This window comes from Oryctolagus cuniculus, chromosome 13, assembly GCF_964237555.1.
Source record: "Oryctolagus cuniculus chromosome 13, mOryCun1.1, whole genome shotgun sequence".
NCBI lineage: Eukaryota > Metazoa > Chordata > Mammalia > Lagomorpha > Leporidae > Oryctolagus > Oryctolagus cuniculus.
In genome coordinates this window covers 44,735,046-44,754,794 of record NC_091444.1, presented here as the reverse complement: position 1 = coordinate 44,754,794, position 19,749 = coordinate 44,735,046, and the positions used below count along the sequence as shown (strand labels likewise).

At 41.5% G+C, this 19,749-nt stretch overlaps 1 protein-coding gene across 5 annotated transcripts in view; it reads left to right on the top strand.

Moving 5' to 3' along the window:
• Nucleotides 1-19,749, top strand: part of NSUN6 (NOP2/Sun RNA methyltransferase 6) — a 70,903-nt gene that overhangs the window by 13,589 nt on the left and 37,565 nt on the right. For all 5 annotated transcript variants that reach the window (XM_070055470.1, XM_017347746.3, XM_070055469.1 and 2 more), the window contains 3 exons: nt 9,277-9,386; nt 10,332-10,485; nt 15,667-15,748. In XM_070055470.1, the coding sequence (XP_069911571.1) occupies nt 10,334-10,485; nt 15,667-15,748 (234 nt within the window). In that variant the 5' untranslated portion in view covers nt 9,277-9,386; nt 10,332-10,333. The remainder of the gene's footprint in view (nt 1-9,276; nt 9,387-10,331; nt 10,486-15,666; nt 15,749-19,749) is intronic.

Genomic DNA, 19,749 nt, shown 5'->3' with positions numbered 1-19,749 from the left:
TGCAACTCTGGCATCCCATATGGGCACTGGCTCAAGTGCCTGCTCTTCCACTTCCAATCCAGCTTCCTGCTAACGCACCTGGTAAAGCAGCAAAACAGCAGAAGATGGCCCAAGTGATTGGGCCCCTGCACCCACATGGGAGACCCAGAAGAGACTCCTGGCTTCAGTCTAGCCCAGCCCTTTTGGGGAAGTGAAACAGTGGATGGAAGGTCTCTCTCTTCTCCCTCTGTTATGTAACTCTGCCTTTCAAATAAATAAATCTTGAGAAAAAAAATACCAGGTCAGAGTCTGTATTTTTTATATTTTTTAAAAGAAAACTTGCTGATCTTGGTTTTTAATTCTAATCTTTCTTCATCCATTGGTTTATTTCCCAAAATGGCTAGAATAGCCACGGCTGGCCCGGCTGAAGCCAGAAATGGCTATGAGGTATAATCAGCAAAGGAAAAAGGCTTATATGGCAAAGTCCAGGGTAAACCAGATACAGACTCCCAGAGTTCTCTTCCACTGGAGTCACATGGGACACTTTGATTTCCCCATTGTCAAGTTGTGATACAGTTGTGAAACGGTGTAACCTCTAAGCGCGTAAAGACTCCACTGAGGATTCTTTCATTGGGTTCATCCTGTAGCTGCCCCCTGCCTGGTATCTATCCAAATACCAGATTCCTGGAAGGAAAACTGTATATTATAAGCCATGTTGTTTGTAAATAATAATTTGGATACAGGCCGGCGCCGTGGCTCAATAGGCTAATCCTCCACCTTGCGGCGCCAGCACACCGGGTTCTAGTCCCGGTTGGGGCGCCGGATTCTATCCCGGTTGCCCCTCTTCCAGGCCAGCTCTCTGCTATGGCCAGGGAGTGCAGTGGAGGATGGCCCAAGTGCTTGGGCCCTGCACCCCATGGGAGACCAGGAAAAGCACCTGGCTCCTGGCTCCTGCCATAGGATCAGCGCGGTGTGCCGGCTGCAGCGGCGGCCATTGGAGAGTGAACCAACGGCAAAGGAAGACCTTTCTCTCTCTGTCTCTCTCTCTCACTGTCCACTCTGCCTGTCAAAAAATAAAAAAAAAAAAGAAAATAATAATTTGGATACAGTGAATTACTATTACCAGTTCATAGTGGGAACCCTCCTGAAATCTAAGTTTCCCTATGCCAGTCAAGGGCCAGTCTTTTAAGTGGGCCTTTCAGAGGGTAAAAGTTGAGGCCTGCTAATTCTTTTCTATCCAGTCCTCCATTCTAGAATTCACCTTTTTCTCTCATGAATTATTTTCATGAGCACTTTCTGATTAACACCACAGGATTCTATTTCACAAAATGTACTTTGTGAATTTGTTCTTTGCGAGATCTAAGGGTGTTTATAAAGACAAATGAGGCATAATTGTTCAATCTACAGGCAGGGAACTTTGGTACAAGTCAGGCTGTTATGATTGCTACACAGAGGGATAAATTAAATGCCATTGAAGCATAGAATAGGAAGGACTGAATACGTGGAAATTGATAAAAATTTTTCTTCAAGCAGCTGCTATTTCATTTGAGCTTGAAAGTGAGTAGGAATTTGGTTTGTGGGAAGACAGGGATGGCAAGGATATGCTAGATAGAGGAAGGGCAAAAGTAGAGATATGAAGGTATGACAATGCATGGGACAGAAGTGATCAGATTTGGCTACTGAATTGATTTTCCAAGGAGTGGAGTAAGATTAGACTGAAGAAGCTAGGAGAGGCAGGCTGTGAAGTCAAAGGATTTTTTTTTTTTTTTTAACTAGGGAATTTTTTCTTTAGTAGACAAATAAGAGCCAAGGAATTTTATTGGAGTCGTGATTAGATCTGTGTTTTAGAAATAATGCTAGCAGTAGTTTTATAAAACTTGCAGACCATGACCCATTAGTAGTTTATAAAATCATTGTAACGGGATTTTTTTTATGACCATTTGTGAAAAATGTAAAGCTTCTAATATGTGACATTACACACAGAAAAATCAAGTTCCATAAAATGTTTGCTATAAATAAATATGTGTGTATCCTAGTGGCTTATGATTTTTAGCATAGCTCTTAGGTTATAGTCAAAATTTCAAAAAACTTTTTTTTTTAAAGATTTATTTGTTTTTACTTGAGAGTTTACTTCAGAGTTACACAGAGAGAGGAGAGGCAGAGAGAGAGAGAGAAAGAGGTCTTCCATCTGTTGGTTCACTCCCCAATTGGCTGCAATGGCTGGAACTGCGCCGCTCCAAAACTAGGAGCTCCTTCTGAGTCTCCTGCGTGGGTGCAGAGGCCCAAGGACTTGGCCATCTTCTACTGCTATCCCAGGCCATAGCAGGGAGCTGGATCGGAAGTGGAGCAGCCGGGACTAGAACTGGTACCCATATGGGATGCTGGCGCTTCAGGCCTGGGCGTTAACCCGCTGCACCACAGCACCGGCCCCCAAAAAACTTTTTCAAAAGGTGAATTGCCAAAGTGGAGACAAGTTAGGAAGTGCTTCTACAGTCTTTTAGTTCCAGCAATATGGTAAACTAGATAACTTGAAGACGTTTCTGCTACATATATTTAAGAATTCTAAATACTTGAAAAACACCAAATAGGCCATGGAATATATAACTGAGTGATTAAGAATCTAAGTAAAATAGGGGTCAGGAATGAAGAATAATTGAAGACAGAATAGTAAGCAAGTGAGCTAATGTTGCAGAATTGGTGATACGGAAAAGGAGGTGGTTGATCTTCTAAATTTAAAGCTTTTTTTTTTTTTTACTTTTTTAAAAAGATTTTATTGATTTTATTCGAAAGTCAGAGTTACACAGAGAGAAGAGAGGCAGAGAGAGAGGGAGTTCTTCCCTCCGTTGGTTCACTCCCCAGATGGCCTCATCGGCCAGAGCTGCGCTGATCCAAGGCCAGGAGCCAGGAGCCCAGAGCCTCCTCCGGGTCTCCCATGCGGGTGCAGGGTCCCAAGGACTTGGGCCATCCTCCACTGCTATCCCAGGCCATAGCAGAGAGCTGTATCAGAAGAGGAGCAGCCCAGACTAGAACCAGCACCCATATGGGATGCCAGCACTGCAGGTAGAGGATTAACCTGCACCATGGCGCTGGCCGCTGAAGTTTTTTTTAAGCTTTATTTATTTGAAAGGCAGAGAGACAGGTCTTCCATCTGCTGGTTCACTTCCCAGGTGACTGCATTGGTCGTTGCTGGGCTGATCCAAAGCCAGGAGCTTCCTTCTCTGTCTCCCACGTGAGTGCAGGGCCCCAAGCACTTGGGCCATCTTCCACTGCTTTCTCAGGCCATGAGCAGAGAGTCGGATTGGAAAAGGAGTAGCTGGGACACGAACCAGCACCCATATGGGATGCTGGTGCCTCAAGTGAAGGCTTAGCTTACCAAGCCACAGCGTCATCCCCAAGGTATTCTGTTTTAACAAATAATGTTAACACTAGAGAGTGAGAAATATCCAGCATCAGTACAAGGTAGTAATTAGGAAGTGGCTCTTACCTTGGGGTGTAGATCAGTCAGAAAAAAAAAAAAAAGGTATATCTGAATTGAGAACTTATGTTTCCATACTTCACAAATGTTTGGAATTCAAATTTATCCTGCCCAAATGGTCTTCAAACCTGTAATCTGGGACATTAACATAAAAAGTTGGTTCTAAGCCAATTTCTGAAGTGTTAGGCAAAAATCAAGCAAAACTGCTTAGGAGTGGCACACATTCCATCGCAGCCACACCTCTTGTTAAAAACTATGTTAGGAATTAAAACTTCATGACTGAGAGTTGACATACAATAAAGTGCAAGGTTAGATTTCCTCGAAACATGAGCAAGTAGAGCTCTGTGATAGACTATAAAATCAGGCTCTTTTTTCTTCTCCAAAAGTTTATTTTTACTTATTTGGAAGACAGAGCAACAGAGTGTTACAGCTTTTCTTTCCACTGGTTCATTCCCTAAATGCCTGCAACAGCTAAGGCTGTGCCCTGCTGAAGCTGGGAACCCAGAACTCCATCAGTGATTCAATTAGTTGAACCATCACTTTCCTCCCATGGTCACATTAGGAAGAAGCTGGATCTGAAGCAGAGTGGCTGGGACTTGAACCATGTACTCTGATATGGCCATCCCAATTGGTGGCTTAATCTGCTGTGACACAGTGCCTGGCCTTATTTGTTTTTATTTCATTTGCAAAAATTTTTTTAAAAAGATTTATTTATTTGAAAGGCAGAGTTATAGAGAGAAGGAGAGAGAGGGAGAGAGAGAGAGAGTGAGCGAGCGCGTGAGCAAGAGAGTGAGCGAACTGGAACTGGAGCTGGGCCGATTTGAAGCTAGGAGCCAGGAGATTCCTCTAGGTCTCCCACGTGGGTGCAGGGGCCCAAGTTTTTGGGCCCTATTCTATCTTCCCAGGCATATCAGCAGGGAGCTGGATTGGAAGTGGAGCAGCCAGCACAAAAACTGGCACTTCAAGCGGTGGCTTTATCCACTAAGCCAGAGTGCTGGCCCCTGTTTTTAAAATTGTTTTTTATATATTTGAAAGAGACAAGAGACGGAGGTCTTTAATCTGTTACTGCATTCCACAAATGTCCATAGCAGCCAGGGTTGGGCCAGGCTGAAACCAGGCACCTGGGACTTCATCTAGGTCTGCCATGTGGGTGGCATGGAGCTATGTAATTGAGCCATTATCTGCTGCCTCCCAGGGCATGCTGAAGTAGGAATTGGAAGTGGAGTTGGGACTGGAACCTAGGCACTCTGATATGGTATACTGGAGTCCAAATGGCATCTTAACTACTGCATACCACATGCCTGCTCCTGTATTTTTTTTTTTTTTTTTTGAGACTAAAATCAGAAGACTAAATATAAACCATGAAAGTCCCCAAAAGAAATAACAGGTAACACTGAAAAATAATTTCTAGAAATAAAAATAAAGTATTGAAAGTTCATTCACAAAATTAAATGGTAGATTAGACCCAAATAATAAGAGAATTATTGAATTGGGTGATGACTCTTAGGAAATTATCTAGAATGCCCACAATATAAAGGAGTTAGACATATGAAAGTGAAATTGAATCATGGAAACTAGAATGCAAAGGCACTTCATATTTCTGTTGAGTCCCGGATGTAGAGGAAATAAATAATGAGGGAAAGACAATAATTAAAGATGACTGAGAACTTTTCAGATTTGATGAATAACAGATTTAGGAAATGAAAAGTAAAACTAGGTTCATGCCTAGATACTTGAAAGTGAAACTGAAGAATACCAAATAAGTAAAGAAGATCCGAAAGGTAAAAGACAGGAAGCTTTTTGAATAATCGGGTCAACAGATGATGTATGTTGTCAGGGCATGAGTGCAGAAGACCTGTCAGAACTACAGACAGGTGGTAACTCAGTGAATGTCAGGGCTTAGGAAGAAAGGATTTAAGATGATGCTGAGTATCTTTTGCTGCTGTAACAGAGTAACTGAGACAGAGTAGTTTGTAAAGAACACATTTATTTCTCACATTTCTGGGAAGTCCACAGTCAAGGTGCTGGCACCTGATGAGGGCTTCCTTGCTGCATTCTCAAATGACAGAGTGGAAGGTCAAGAGTGCAAACTTGCAAGCCCTTTTTACAATGGTATTGATGTATTATTGAGGGCTCTGAAATGACCCCAAAGACACTATGCATTCCTTTGGGGGTTAAGTTTCTTTCTTTCTTTTTTTTTTTTTTTAAAGATTTATTTATTTATTTGAAAGAGTTCTACAAAGAGAGGAGAAACACAGAGAGAGGAGAGAGGAGAGAGAGAGAGAGATCTTCTGTCCGATGGTTCACTCCCCAGATGACTGCAACGGTCGGAGCTATGCCGATCCGAAGCCAGGAGCCAGGAGCTTCTTCCGGGTCTCCCACACGGGTGCAGGGGCCCAAGGACTTGGGCCATCTTCTACTGCATTCCAGAGAGCAGAGAGCGGGATTGCTACAGAGCAGCCGGGACTAGAACTGGCACCCATATGGGATGCTGGCGCTTCAGGCCAGGGCATTAACCCGCTGTGCCATAGTGCCAGCCCCGGGGATTAAGTTTCTAACCCAAGTTTTGGGAAACACTTTATGTATATGTGTGTGTGTGTGTGTGTGTGTATATATATATATTTTTTTTTTTTGACAGGCAGAATTAGACAAAGAGAGATAGGTCTTCCTTCCGTTGGTTCATCCCCCAAATGGCTGCTACGGCGGGCACACTGAGCCGATCCAAAGCCAGGAGCCAGGTGCTTCCTCCTGATCTCCCATGCAGGTGCAGGGCCCAAGGACCTGGGCCATCCTCCACTGCACTCCCAGGCCACAGCAGAGAGCTGGACTGGAAGAGGAGCAACTGGGACAGAATCCAGCGCCCCAACCGGGACTAGAACCCTGGGGTGCTGGTGCCACAGGTGGAGGATTAGCCAAGTGAGCCACGGTGCCAGCTGACACATTTTATATTTTTCATTTATTTGAAAGAGAGATACATAGAGAAGTGTTTATCCATCTGTCTGTTACTCACTGATTTGCTCTCTAAATGCTGGGTCAGGCAGAAGCTAAGTGCCTGGAATTCCATTCAGGTCTCCCAGGTAGGCAGCATGGACTTAACACCTCTGCTGCCTAAGAGTGCACATTAGCAGGGTCCTGGGTTGCAAGAATGCATCTAGAACCCCAGCACTCCAAGGTGTCTGAAGCAACTGTTTAACTGCTGTGCCACAACACATGCCCCCAAATGATACATTAGACCACAGCACTGAGGCTTCTAGTTCGATTATGTAGGAAGATAATGGGGATACCTCATTCAGGATTGGAAATACATCATGAAAGGATTTGGGGTCCTGCCACGGCTTTGAGAGTAATGACTGATGTTGTTTAGGACTTGTTGAGTTTGAGGTAGTTGTGAGATAACTATGGTTGCTTGCAGGGTATTAGAAATACCACTTTAGAGTCTACAAATACTAAGTGCTGGAATTTGTGGGTTACTTTTTGGGTGATTGTTGAAATCATTAGATGGTCAAGAAATAACAAACAAAATGAGTAGAGTGTGTGGCATGTATTGGAAATTAGGGGAATGAGCTCCTGTGAGGAGTAGAGAGAAAATGAGCAGTGACAGTGTGTGGGACCAGGATGGGGAGTGTAAAAGGGAGTTCAGTGAGATTTGATTATTTGGAATTCATGGGAAGAAGATGGGGTACATTCACTTCCCTCATAAATACGTGGCAGGAACACATGTGAAATTTGGCAACCAGGGAAGGAGCTCAGTAGAGACTCTGCTTAGGATTTTCCTCAGGGCCGAGCATATTGCTACTTCCTCATCTTTGAAAAGTCTTCCCAGGGCACAGGTGCTGTGTTTCTCCAGTAAAGCTGCCTCCTGCAATGCCAGGATCCTATATGGGTGCTGGTTCATGTCCCTACTCTTCCACTTCCTATACAGCTCCCTGCTAATGTGCTTGGGAAAGACAGAGGACGATGTCCCAAGTTCCTGGGCCCCCGCACCCACATGGGAGACCTGGAAGAAGCCTCTGTCTCCTGATCCAGCACCAATCGTTGTGGCCATTTGTGGACAGTGGATGGAAGATTTCTCTGTAACGCTTTCAAAATCAATAAGGAGGTCTTTTTAAAATGATAAATAAAAATCTTTCCTCAGTGATAGAAGTGATACCCAGATTTTAATGGTCTGGGTAGTGAATAGGATGTGAGAAATTGAAAAGAATTTGAAAAGATTTGTCAGCAAAAGAAGGCAGAAAGACTTGTCTTGTTTTTAATCCCTTGTGTATTTTTTAGTATTTGAAGACATAGAATGCCTGTTTTTCACCTAATGCTATTATCAAAACAGTGATTCTATGGCCGGCGCCGCGGCTCACTAGGCTAATCCTCCACCTAGTGGCGCCGGCACACCAGGTTCTAGTCCCGGTCGGGGCACCGGATTCTGTCCCGGTTGCCCCTCTTCCAGGCCAGCCCTCTGCTGTGGCCAGGGAGTGCAGTGGAGGATGGCCCAGGTGCTTGGGCCCTGCAACCCATGGGAGACCAGGAAAAGCACCATGCTCCTGGCTCCTGCCATCGGATCAGCGCGGTGCGCCGGCCGCGGTGGCCATTGGAGGGTGAACCAACGGCAAAGGAAGACCTTTCTCTCTCTGTCTCTCTCTCTCACTGTCCACTCTGCCTGTAAAAACAAACAAACAAACAAACAAAAAAAACCAAAAACCAGTGATTCTTATTAAATGTTTTGGCAATTTCTGATACCCTTTTGTCTTGCCTTCTCCCAGATGTACTTTTTTTTTCTTTAAGTTTTATTTATTTATTTTGAAAGTCAGTTACAGAGAGTGGGAGGAACAGAAAGTGAGAGATCTTCTACCTGCTGGTTCATTCCTCAGATGGCTTAATGGCCAGGGCTGGGCTGGGCTGAAGTCAGAGCTTCATCCAGGTCTTCCACGTGAGTGGCAGGGGCCCAAGCACTCAGGCCATTAAAAAGGAACTGAATGGGAAGTGGAACAGCAGGACACCAGCTGGCACCCACGTGGGATGCCAGCGTCATGGGTGGTGGTTTTACCTGCTATGCCACAATGCCAGCACCAGGATAGACTTCTTTTGATACTTTTCTTCAAGTGCCCTTCTTTTTAGCTACTTCCCCTCTCTTTATGCCTCTCTTTTACAGGTTCTTATGTATTTGGGAGAATGTAGACTAAAGAGGTTATTTTGGGGCCAGTGCTATGGCATGATGGGTTAAGCTGCTGTCTGCAATGCTGGCATCCCACATGGGCACCAGCATCTGCTGTTGGGACTGTTTAGGGAGTGAACCAGTGGATGGTTCCCTCCCTTTCTCTGTAACTCTACCTTTCAAATAAATAAAATCTTTAAAAAAAACAACCAAAGTGGAGGAAACTAGAGTTAGCCTGGAAATTTTCTTTCAAAAAAAATTTTTTTAGAGTTTAAATTGAAACACTGAAAAAGTTGATAGGCTTTGGAGGTATATTTTTCTGTTAAAATTCTCTTGTCCTGAATTGGATGTTTGGCATAGTTTTTAACTCATTTGTGTCACATTTTGGAGTGCCTAAGTTTGAGACCCAGCCTGGCTCCTGACTGGCATTTGAAAATGTGTACCTTGGAAGGCAGCAGGTAATAGCCCATGTCATTGCATACCTGTCACCCATGTGGGACACCTGGATTGATTTTCTAGCTCCTAGCCTTTGCCTGACCATTGTGGATATTTGTGAAGTGAATCAGTGGATGGGAGCTCTTTGTATCTGTCTCTCTCTCCCCTCTCCCTCTTTCTATCCTCCTTGTTTCCTGCCTCTCTGTCTCATAGATAAATAAGTTTGTGTTAACATCCCTAGAAAGAATATAAAAAAACAACAGTGTGAAGTTGTTGTTGGAGCACAGTGTGGCAATGCAGTGTTAAGAGGAGCCCACATCTATGTTCCAGGAATTGTGGCAGCTTCAAAATGTAAGTATGTTTTCTTTAAAAATTCTCCAAAATTTATGTGTATTATCAAGTAGAAACATGTATTAAATTATCTCTCAGAAATACTTCAAATTTACCTTTGTCAGATTTTTTCTAGATTTTCCATTTCCTGTAGCCAGCAAGGATTTTTATCTGATAAGGTCTATGTCAGTTTTTTTCTTTGCATATATTGATGTATGTGACATTTGCTTAGGTGCTGATCACTGATGAACAGAGAGAATTTAAGATGTTGAAACAATTTTATTTTGTATTCTTCACTTCATTGATGTGAAACCTCAGGCTGCTCTCATGTCATTTGTTAGAGTATTATCTAGAACCTGGTATGAAATTCCGTATTTTACTTTTTTTTTTTTTTTTCTTGAGAGAGACAGTATAGTTTGAAGGTGTTCTAACCATATGCATACATAATATATGCATATACATGAATGTGTATGCTTATTAAAATCTCTGCCTTAATTTTGCTATAATAAGAAAACAAATACCAAGAGAGTTACAGGATTTAGAAAGATTTCCTTGAGGGATTTTAGTGTACATCTTTGAGGAATCCTTGTGAAGGAAACCTGGAGCTGGAAATATTGAGCCAAGTTCAAAATTTCTATGAAATCCTTTAGGAGTTATTAAGTTTGGAGGAAATAATTTGTGTGGAAGAGATCTTTCTGTGATCAGCTAAAGATTTCCAAGTGAGATAGGATATTTTGAAGACTATTTTATTTTTCAATAAAAATTTTCAGTCAAATTTTTGTTCAAGAGTATTTAAAAGTCAAAAGTTAAATTTTCTGTTAGTGATTATATTGAGATAATGTGCCACTTTGAAGTGCTTCATACCCACTCATGATGTCCATAAGATCCCCAGTATAGCTTAAAGAATTTTTACTGTTTTTCTGCAAAAGTATAGATTGATATAACCTGTTTTTCTTCTTTGTCTAGTTATGAAAGCTGGAGATGTTGTTTCCGTATACTCTGATATTAAAGGAAAATGTAAGAAAGGGGCCAAAGAATTTGATGGAACAAAAATATTTCTTGGAAATGGGATTTCTGAACTAAGCCGTAAAGAAATCTTCAATGGGCTGCCTGAACTAAAGTATGTCACCATGTGCTGTGGAGAAATAAACTTCCTTTTTTGTGTTTATAGAAAATTGAAAGCAATATAAAAATGTATCTAGTTGTGTTATATGAATTTTTTGGTATAAATTCAACTGGAAAAAAATTGTTCAATCCATATTTCCATGATTTTTTGAAAAAGTGCTTTCAGGTCAAAAACAGTAAGTGGGCAGATTAAAGAGGTTAGGTAAGTAACCTGCCATTCTTTAATTGTCAGATATTTTACTCTCCTTTGAATTTTATTGATTTGAAAATTTTTGCGTATTTAAAGAACAGTGCTTATCTTGATAGGGAATAAATTAAGTGACCTCTCCAGATCTTTAATATTTTGATTTGGCAAAAGGGAACTTTATGGCTTTATTATAAATTTAAAACATTTTCTGGGGTGTGTGTTTTGGTGCAGTGGACTCAGCTACCATTTGAGACACTTGAATTCCATATCAAAGTTCCAGTTCCAGTCCTGGCTCCTCTGCTTCCAATCCAGTGCACCTGGGAAGCTGGTTGATGATGATTCTAGTACATGGGTCACTACCACCCCCTTTTGCGGCCATTTAGGAAGTGAACCAGTGGATGGAAGGTCTTTTTCTCTCTGTCTCTTCTCCCTCACCCCTCTACTCTGGCTTTCAAATAAATCATTAAAAGTTAAAACATTTTTAATTCATAAATTTTATCAGAAAGTTAATACTCACATGAATATTTATGATAAAAATGTCTGGATTTATTCAAACCAAATTACAGTTTTAAAATCATCTCTAGTTGCCAGTAGTTCTAAATAAATTCAGTCTATGGACAATCTGGTACTTATTTTACTTAGCTTTTCTTTTTTTTTCCCCCAAGACTGTTTTAAGAGTTCTGTGGACAGCTCTGTTTATTCAAAGTTGACAGCTGACATAGACATGGTAAAAGCTGTAAATTTATCTTCTAGAAGTAGACCATATCCCTGATTGTTGGAATTGTTTTTCATGTTACAGCAATTTTGGTTTATAGTTTGAAATTAATTCTTCTGAAGAAAAAACACTATTGAATTAATTCCCTAAATCTAGATAGCCACTTTTTTTTTTTTTTTGGACAGGCAGAGTTAGACAGTGAGAGAGAGAGAGACAGAGAGAAAGGTCTTCCTTCCATTGGTTCACTCCCCCAGAGGTCCACTACGGCTGGTGCGCTGTGCTGATCCAAAGCCAGGAGCCAGGTGCTTCCTCCTGGTCTCCCATGCGGGTGCAGGGCCCAAGGACCTGGGCCATCCTCCATTGCACTCCTGGGCCACAGCAAAGAGCTGGACTGGAAGAGGAGCAACTGGGACAGAATCTGGCGCCCCAACCAGGACTAGAACCCAGGGTGCCGACACTGCAGGCAGAGGATTAGCCAAGTGAGCTGCGGCACTGGCTGTTAGCCACATTTTCTAAATGGCCAAGAATAAAGATTTTAGTTCTTCTAGAAGGTTTTAAGAAAAAGGAGATTGTGCATATTTTGCTGTATTCATCTTTGGGTTTCAGTTAGGGAGTTTTTTTTTTTTTTTTAAGATTTCATTTATTTGAAAGGCCCTACCCACTACACCACAGCGCTGACCCCAAGATAGGGAATTGATATTTTCATTGCATTCTTTAATTTGTTGTTAGTGTTCATTCTTCATTCTCCTACATTAGTTGATGTGGTTATTGAGCTAAATAATGTTTGTTGAACAATGTTCTGAAAATGATTGGGTGATGGTGATAGTAGGCAGCCATCTTTCAAAAAAAAAAAACTATTGGTTTTTAAATTCAGCTTTTTCAGTTACCATGTGATGTGTTTCTTTTTGAGAAGAATAATATTGTGTAACATAGAAATACTACATGTATGCCCAATTTGTTATACTTATTCTCTAAAAATCCTTAGAGCCAACTCTACTAGTGGTACACTTGTCATTTAATTAGTGAGGTTGGACCTATTGGTTTCTTGAATTATGAGAGGGGTGAATCCTTCATAGACCATGGAAGTAGATTAATTTAATAACAGACTTGTATCACATGTGATTTTATACTTTGAATTAATAGATGAAGATACATGGCTACAAAAATAGTTTTAAAAGAAACATGTAATATAGCATACCTGAATAGTAATTTGTTTACGTTATTCTTTGTCATGCTATTTTAAATTAAATACTGTAGATGTATTCACTTGTGCTGGAGGTAAGCATAGTTAGGAGGAGTTAGTCAAGCACACCAGGAATTAAAATACCAGGTAGTAACTGGGTTAGGAAAGGAGGCATGTAGATTTTAAAGTTTAAGTGTTTTTCAGAGTTCAGCAAATCAGAAAAATGATTAAGTTAAAAGGGAGTAAACAGGTTGTGAAATTCAAAATGTTCAGTAATGGGTCTGGACTCCAGGTGGGAGCTGACATTGATCAAGTTAAGAATACAACCCTTTTCAACAAACTACTGATTTGAATGTGAGGCCTTGATACTTCAGAAAATTCCTTTGTGTATTCTTTTTTTTTTTTTTTTTTTTTTTGACAAGTAGAGTGGACAGTGAGAGAGAGAGACAGAGAGAAAGGTCTTCCTTTGCCGTTGGTTCACCCTCCAATGGCTGCCGCAGCCAGCGCGCTGCGGCCCGCGCACCGCGCTGATCCGAAGGCAGGAGCCAGGTGCTTCTCCTAGTCTCCCATGGGGTGCAGGGCCCAAGCACTTGGGCCATCCTCCACTGCACTCCCTGGCCACAGCAGAGAGCTGGCCTGGAAGAAGGGCAACTGGGACAGAATGCGGCGCCCCGACCGGGACTAGAACCCGGTGTGCCGGCGCCGCAAGGCGGAGGGTTAGCCTAGTGAGCCACGGTGCTGGCCCCTTTGTGTATTCTTTTAAAAAATATTTAGTTTGTTTATTTGAAAGAGAGGGAGAAATAAATTTTCTATCCACTGGTTCATTCTCTTAAATGACCACAACAGCCAAGGCTGAGTCAGGATGAAGCCAGGTACCTGGAACTCTATCAGGGACTCCCATGTAGGTGGCAAGGACTCAAGCACGTAAACTATATCTACTGTGTTCCCAGGCACATTAGCAGAGAGCTGGATTGGAAGTGGAACAGCTGGGGCATGAACTGGTGCCTATATAGGATGCCAGCAGCATAGGCAGCTGCTCGGCAGCTTACGCCACAGTGCCGTGACACTGGCCCCCTTTGTGCGTTTTCTGCTCTGGGGCAGGAACTCCATGAGTGGGAAGTGAATATAGTTGTTTTTGGTTTGATCCTGACTGGAGTAGGACTGAGACTTCACTTTGATGTAAACTGTTCAAGTGGCAAACAAATGATTTAGGCAATATAGGGGATGGGGAAAGGCATACAAGTAGTCAGTGTTAGTCTAACATTAGAACACTGAACTAAGGGAAGTTCATAGTCATACCCTCTGCAGTTCACATGAGGGGACTTCATGGAACAATGGAATTAAAAGGTAAGTTTATTTTGGTATACAATTTTTTGAAATCCATTTGTAGCTTTTTCATAATATACATTTTTCTGTGAACTTGTTGAAGGATGCTCCTATCTACAGAAGTTATTTCACTTCAAAGGCCAGCGTATGTTTACCCTGCCAACATTAAGTGGGGTACAAACTATGTGTGCGATGCTTTCTCTATCAGGACTAACTCATAAGTCTATAAGCTATCAAGTTGTCCTCCATTTAGTTTGAGGACTCTATCATTGCTCTTGCCTGCTCGCTCTCTTTTTGCTTCTTCTGGTTGTTATGGCGGCATTTCAGTAAGTTTGCAGAAAATGAAATTAAAAGATAATATTATCTTGGTGCAAATAAATCCATGCATAATTTTTTTTCATAAAATACATCTTCCACGAACAGTTTGAAGATCATCCTTATGCATCATGCTTGTCTTATCTAGTAGTGTTAGTAAGTTCTTTATTAACTCTGATAGTCTCTGACCACCTCTCAGTTTGTGACGTTTGTCTTTATGAGTCATAACCCAGGCCAGTCTGAGTGTTAGCTTTTCCTGCTCTGACCAGCTCCACTGCCACACATAAAATGTGACAAAGATAGAAAAAGTCATAGAATTATGTCAGTATACAGGCAGTTATTCTGTAAAAAGATGAGAGGAAGGACAGGTGTTTGGTACAGTGGTTAAGATGCTGCTTGGGATATCAGCATCCCATATTGGAGTGCCTCATTCATGTTCCGGTTCCTCTGCTTCCAGTCCATTTTCTTGTTAATGCACATCCTGTGAGGCAGCAAATGATGACTTAAGTGCTTAGGTCCTGCCTCTGATGTGGCAGATCTGTATTGAAATCTAGGTTCCTGGCTTCTGCCTGGCCTGGCCCCAGCTGTTGCAGCTGTGTAGGGAGTGAACCAGTGGATGGAAAATCTCTGTGTCTCCACTTCCCTTTCAAATAAAATAAAAAAATAGGGGGCCAGTGCCATGGCATGGTAGGTTGATTCTCTGCCTGTGGTGCTGGCATCCCAAATAGGCGCCGGTTCTAGTCCTAGCTGTTCCACTTCCAGTCCTGCTCTCTGCTATGGCCTGGGAAAGCAGTAGAAGATGGCCTACGTCCTTGGGCCCCTGCACCCACGTGGGAGACCAGGAAGAAGTGCCTGGCTCCTGGCTTTGGATTGGTGCAGCTCTGGCTGTTGCAGCCATTTGGGGAGTGAACCAACAGAAGGAAGACCTTTCTCTCTGTCTCTCCCTCTCATTGTAACTCTAACTCTCAAATACAATAAATAAATTCTTCAAAAATAAAATAAAAAATAAAAAATTTTAAAAAGGTAAGAACATTTTTCATACAGGAATCTAATAAAATTCATTGCAAACTGCTTCATTCACAAAATGTTTTTTAAATGGAAAGGCCAATAACTGCTCATCAATGTACTACCAGGAAGATTAGAATGATCAATAAATAAAATCAGGTCTTTTTTGCTGTTTAGTCTGTTCAAATTGCTGAAGAAACTCTGTGCCTAAATAAAAAGCTTATATAACCTTATCCCTTTTAGTTCCGTTGGCCTCCTACTTTCCTGCACATAAAAATTCAAAAATAATTTACAGGACTATTCTAAGTGTTTTGGTGTTGAATAAATGAGGTTTTAAAAAAGCAGAGCATTTCATATTTGACTTTGTACTTGGGTGCGTTCCTAGAAATGTAGTTTGTAGACTATGTAATTTATACTGACTAATGTTAGATTTCCTATTTTTCAGAGGAATAGGGATAAGAATGACAGAACCAGTATATCTCAGCCCTTCATTTGACAACGTACTATCCAGTTACTTATATTTACAGGTAAGTATTTCTAGAAGTAAAATATTCAGAGATACTGGAATATCATTGAAATTATGAAATCTAAGAGGTTTTTTCTTTCATCAACTTTTTTGTATTTACATATATATTCTGATCTACTTTTGGTTAAGCAGTTAGGAAAAACTATAAATATCCTTTCATTTTTTAATTGATTTGAATTTTTTTTTTTTTTTTTTGACAGGCAGAGTGGACAGTGAGAGAGAGAGAGAGAAAGGTCTTCCTTTGCCGTTGGTTCACCCTCCAATGGCCGCCGCGGCCAGCGCACCACGCTGATCCGCTGGCAGGAGCCAGGTACTTCTCCTGGTCTCCCATGGGGTGCAGGGCCCAAGCACTTGGGCCATCCTCCACTGCACTCCCGGGCAACAGCAGAGAGCTGGCCTGGAAGAGGGGCAACTGGGACACAATCCAGCGCCCCGACCGGGACTAGAACCCGGTGTGCCGGCGCCGCAAGGCGGAGGATTAGCCTAGTGAGCCGCGGTGCCGACTACTTTTTTTCTTAATATCTGATGAACATATGGATGACCAAGTCTGTTAGGGTTTTGGTAATTGGTAGTGTTTGAATGCAAGCCTAAGTTCAGGTGCCACTGCTTTCTTCTCAGTATTAAACCAAGAGACATTTTATAAATCCAGATGTTATTTCTGTTGTGAGTAAACAAAAAAACAGATTTATGTTTATTATCTAATTTCACATGACTGATAATGTAATTCATTGGGTTATATAACCTAGTATGTAATTGCTCATGAATCCTGGGGTGTTCTTGATTGGTTGGTAGGTTTTTGTTTTTTAAGATTTATTTATGTTACTTGAAAGGTGGAGTAAGAGAGAGGCAGAGGCAGAAAGAGAGAGATCTTCCACCCGCTGACTCACCCCCCAAATGGATGCAGTAGCGGGAGCTGGGCCAGTCCGAATTCAAGAGCTTCTATTGGGTCTCCCACATGGGTGCAGGGGCCCAAGGACTTAGGCCGCTTTCTACTGCTTTCTCAGCCACATTAGCAGGGGGCTGGATCAGAAGTGGAGCAGATGGGACAGCTTAACCCGCTACACCACAGTGCTGGGCCCTGTTTTAGTTTTAGTTCTTTATATTTCTTTGTTGTATAAGAGAACTTCAAAGTTATAACAGATCAAATTAAAAATTGATTTTGGTGCAAAAAACTTTGAAACACGTATACAAAGGGTCTTCAAAAATTAGTGAAAAATGTGTATTGTGAAAAACCTGTGGGTAGATTTTAAATATTTTTGCCTAGAAATAAACATTCTTAATTCTACTTTTCCATGAACTTTTTCAGATACTCTTAATAATCCATTTTCAAGCACTGTGGTCATTTTGAAATCATATCCCTGAATCATTACTAGTGATATCTGTACTTCCTTGTAAGTAGCAACTAGTCATGCAATATTTTTCCCTTTGATTTGCTAATAAGGGATCAGGTACCTGTTTATCCCATAATGAATACTGACTTAAGAGGAAAAAGTATAAACTGTACTTCAGCATAAAATTTTCTTTTTGCTTTTTTTTTTTTTTGCTACCGGTAGCTACATCCTCACCCCATTCTCAAACTGCCTCAAACTTTAACATCAGCTTGGTGATGACTTAATGAACTATAAATTGGGGATCATTTTGTGATTAATAATACTTAAGCTGCACCATGGAACTATGTTCTTTGTGAACCAATAGTGAGGGACATGAAACCTAACTGCTGGGGTAAAGTTTTGTTATCTGAGAGTAGAATATAACCTTTCATCATTTCCCTAGTGAAAACTGTTTTTATTTTATGTAATTTATCTTGGTGACCACCAGTCAGGCAATGAAGCTTATTAAAAATAATGATAATGGTAATAAGTAATATTGAGTGTTTACTGTATTCTGTGTACTGTTCTGAGTATTTTATGTACATTATTTCATTTGCTTCTTAAAAACCCTCAATTGCATAGATAAAGAAATGGAGACTTAGGAAACTGAAGTGCATAGCACTTAACAGATACTGGATAATTTTTCAGTGACTTAAATGAGTGGTTCGCTGTGTGCTATGTAGATGGAAATCAGCAAAGCTAAAATATTAACATAGGATTTTCTGACTTGAAGCCTGTGTTCTTGACCCTATGCCAGTGCTCCCAACGAGACCCTTGGCAGACCTGCGTCTCTATCACCTGCAGGGCCCCAGTTTGGATCTGCTGAGTCCCAAGCCGGGGGAGCTGGGAGCTCCAAGAAACTCGAGTTGCATTTTGCTTTGCAAGTGCTTTTTTCGCAGTTTCCCATGACTTTGTGGTCACTATTGAGTTGCTGTCAGAAATTGGTTGATCTTTTTGTATTGAATCTCCCTTTTCAAACTAATTCAGAACCACCAGTTTCTGTACTGGGCCAAGTCTTACTCAGTAAAATCTAAATAGCTTAATTTAATGCAGATCAGGATGGGATGATACTGATTTCCCTTAAGAAAGTTGCAAGGGAACACAGGAAGAGTAAATTTTCTTTCAGAATGTGGATTTATTTTTCCATTTGTTATTGTCCTTGAAGTCTTATATAGTAATTTTTTGGTAAATAGAAAAGTTTGACATTTAACTTTGTTGACAGTAAGATACATTTAGAATGTGTGGATTAAACAATTATCACCCTTCTTTGCAGGCGTACTTGAGCACCTGAGGATTACTTTTTTTTTTTTTTTAAGATTTTTACTGTTTTATTCTGAATGTCAGTTCTATAGAGGGAGAAACAGAGAGAGAGCAATCTTCTGTCCATTGGGTTGCTCACCAGATGGCTGCGAGGCCGGGGCTGAGCTAGCCAAAGCTAGAAGAAAGGAGCTTGATCTAGGTCTCCTTTGTGGGTGTAGTAGGGTCCCAAACACATCTCACCATCTTCTGCTGCTTTCTCAGGCGCATTAACAGGGAGCTGGATCAGAAATGTAGAGCCAGGACTTGAACTGGTGCCCCTATGAAATACTGGTGCTGCAGGCAGTAGCTTAACCTCCTGTGCCACAGCGTTGGCCCCCATGTTTTGAACTTTTAAAAAGTACAGACTTCTAGGGCTTCTTCCTGGTGATGTTTTTTAAATAAAAAAATTTTTGGAATAATTTTAGAATTACAGAATATAATTTGAAAATTATAGAATCGCCAATATTTCCTGTATATGAGTTCCTCTATAGCCTTTACCCAGTTTCTCCTAATTATAGTATCTTAAATTTCCATGGTACATTTGTGGAAACAGATATCAACCCTGCTGCATTCTTATTAACATTACCATATTAAATATATTACACACAAAAGTCTGAATGTTGTGATTGTCGCATTACTATAAATACCAAGTGTTACTCAGATTTCACCAATTTTTCCTCTAATGTCCTTTTTTATGATTTATTTATTTATTTGAAAGAGTTACACAAAAAGAGGGGAGAGAGAGAGAGAGAAAGTGAGAGAGAGAGGTCTTCCACCTGATGGTTCACTCCCTAATTGGCTGCAATGGCCAGAGCTGTGCCGATCCGGAGCCAGGAGCCAGGAGCTTCCTCCGCGTCTCCCACCGGGGTGCAGGGGCCCAAGGACTTGGGCCATCCTCCACTGCTTTCCCAGGCCATAGCAAAGAGCTGGATAGGGAGTGGAGCAGCCGGCTCTCCAACCACTGCCCATAAGGAATGCCGGTGCTTCAGGCCAGGGCGTTAACCCATTATGCCACAGTGCAGGTCCCTGATGTCCTTTTTCTTATCCAGGATCCAATCTAGCATTCCACACTGCATTTAATTATCATGTCTCCTAGTCTCTTCTGGCTTCATTTTTATCTTATTTAAAGAGTTATTTGAAAAGCAGAGAGACAAGGGGGGAGGGTGAGCAACACCCTCTCCTCTGGGGAGAGAGATCTTTGATTTGGTGGTTCATTCCCCAAATGCTCCAAATTCCCCAATTTGCAGGGCTGGCCCAGGTCAAAGTCAGGAGTTACAAACTTCATCTGGGTCTCCCACAGGGGTGGCAGGGCCCCAAATATTTGGACCGTTAT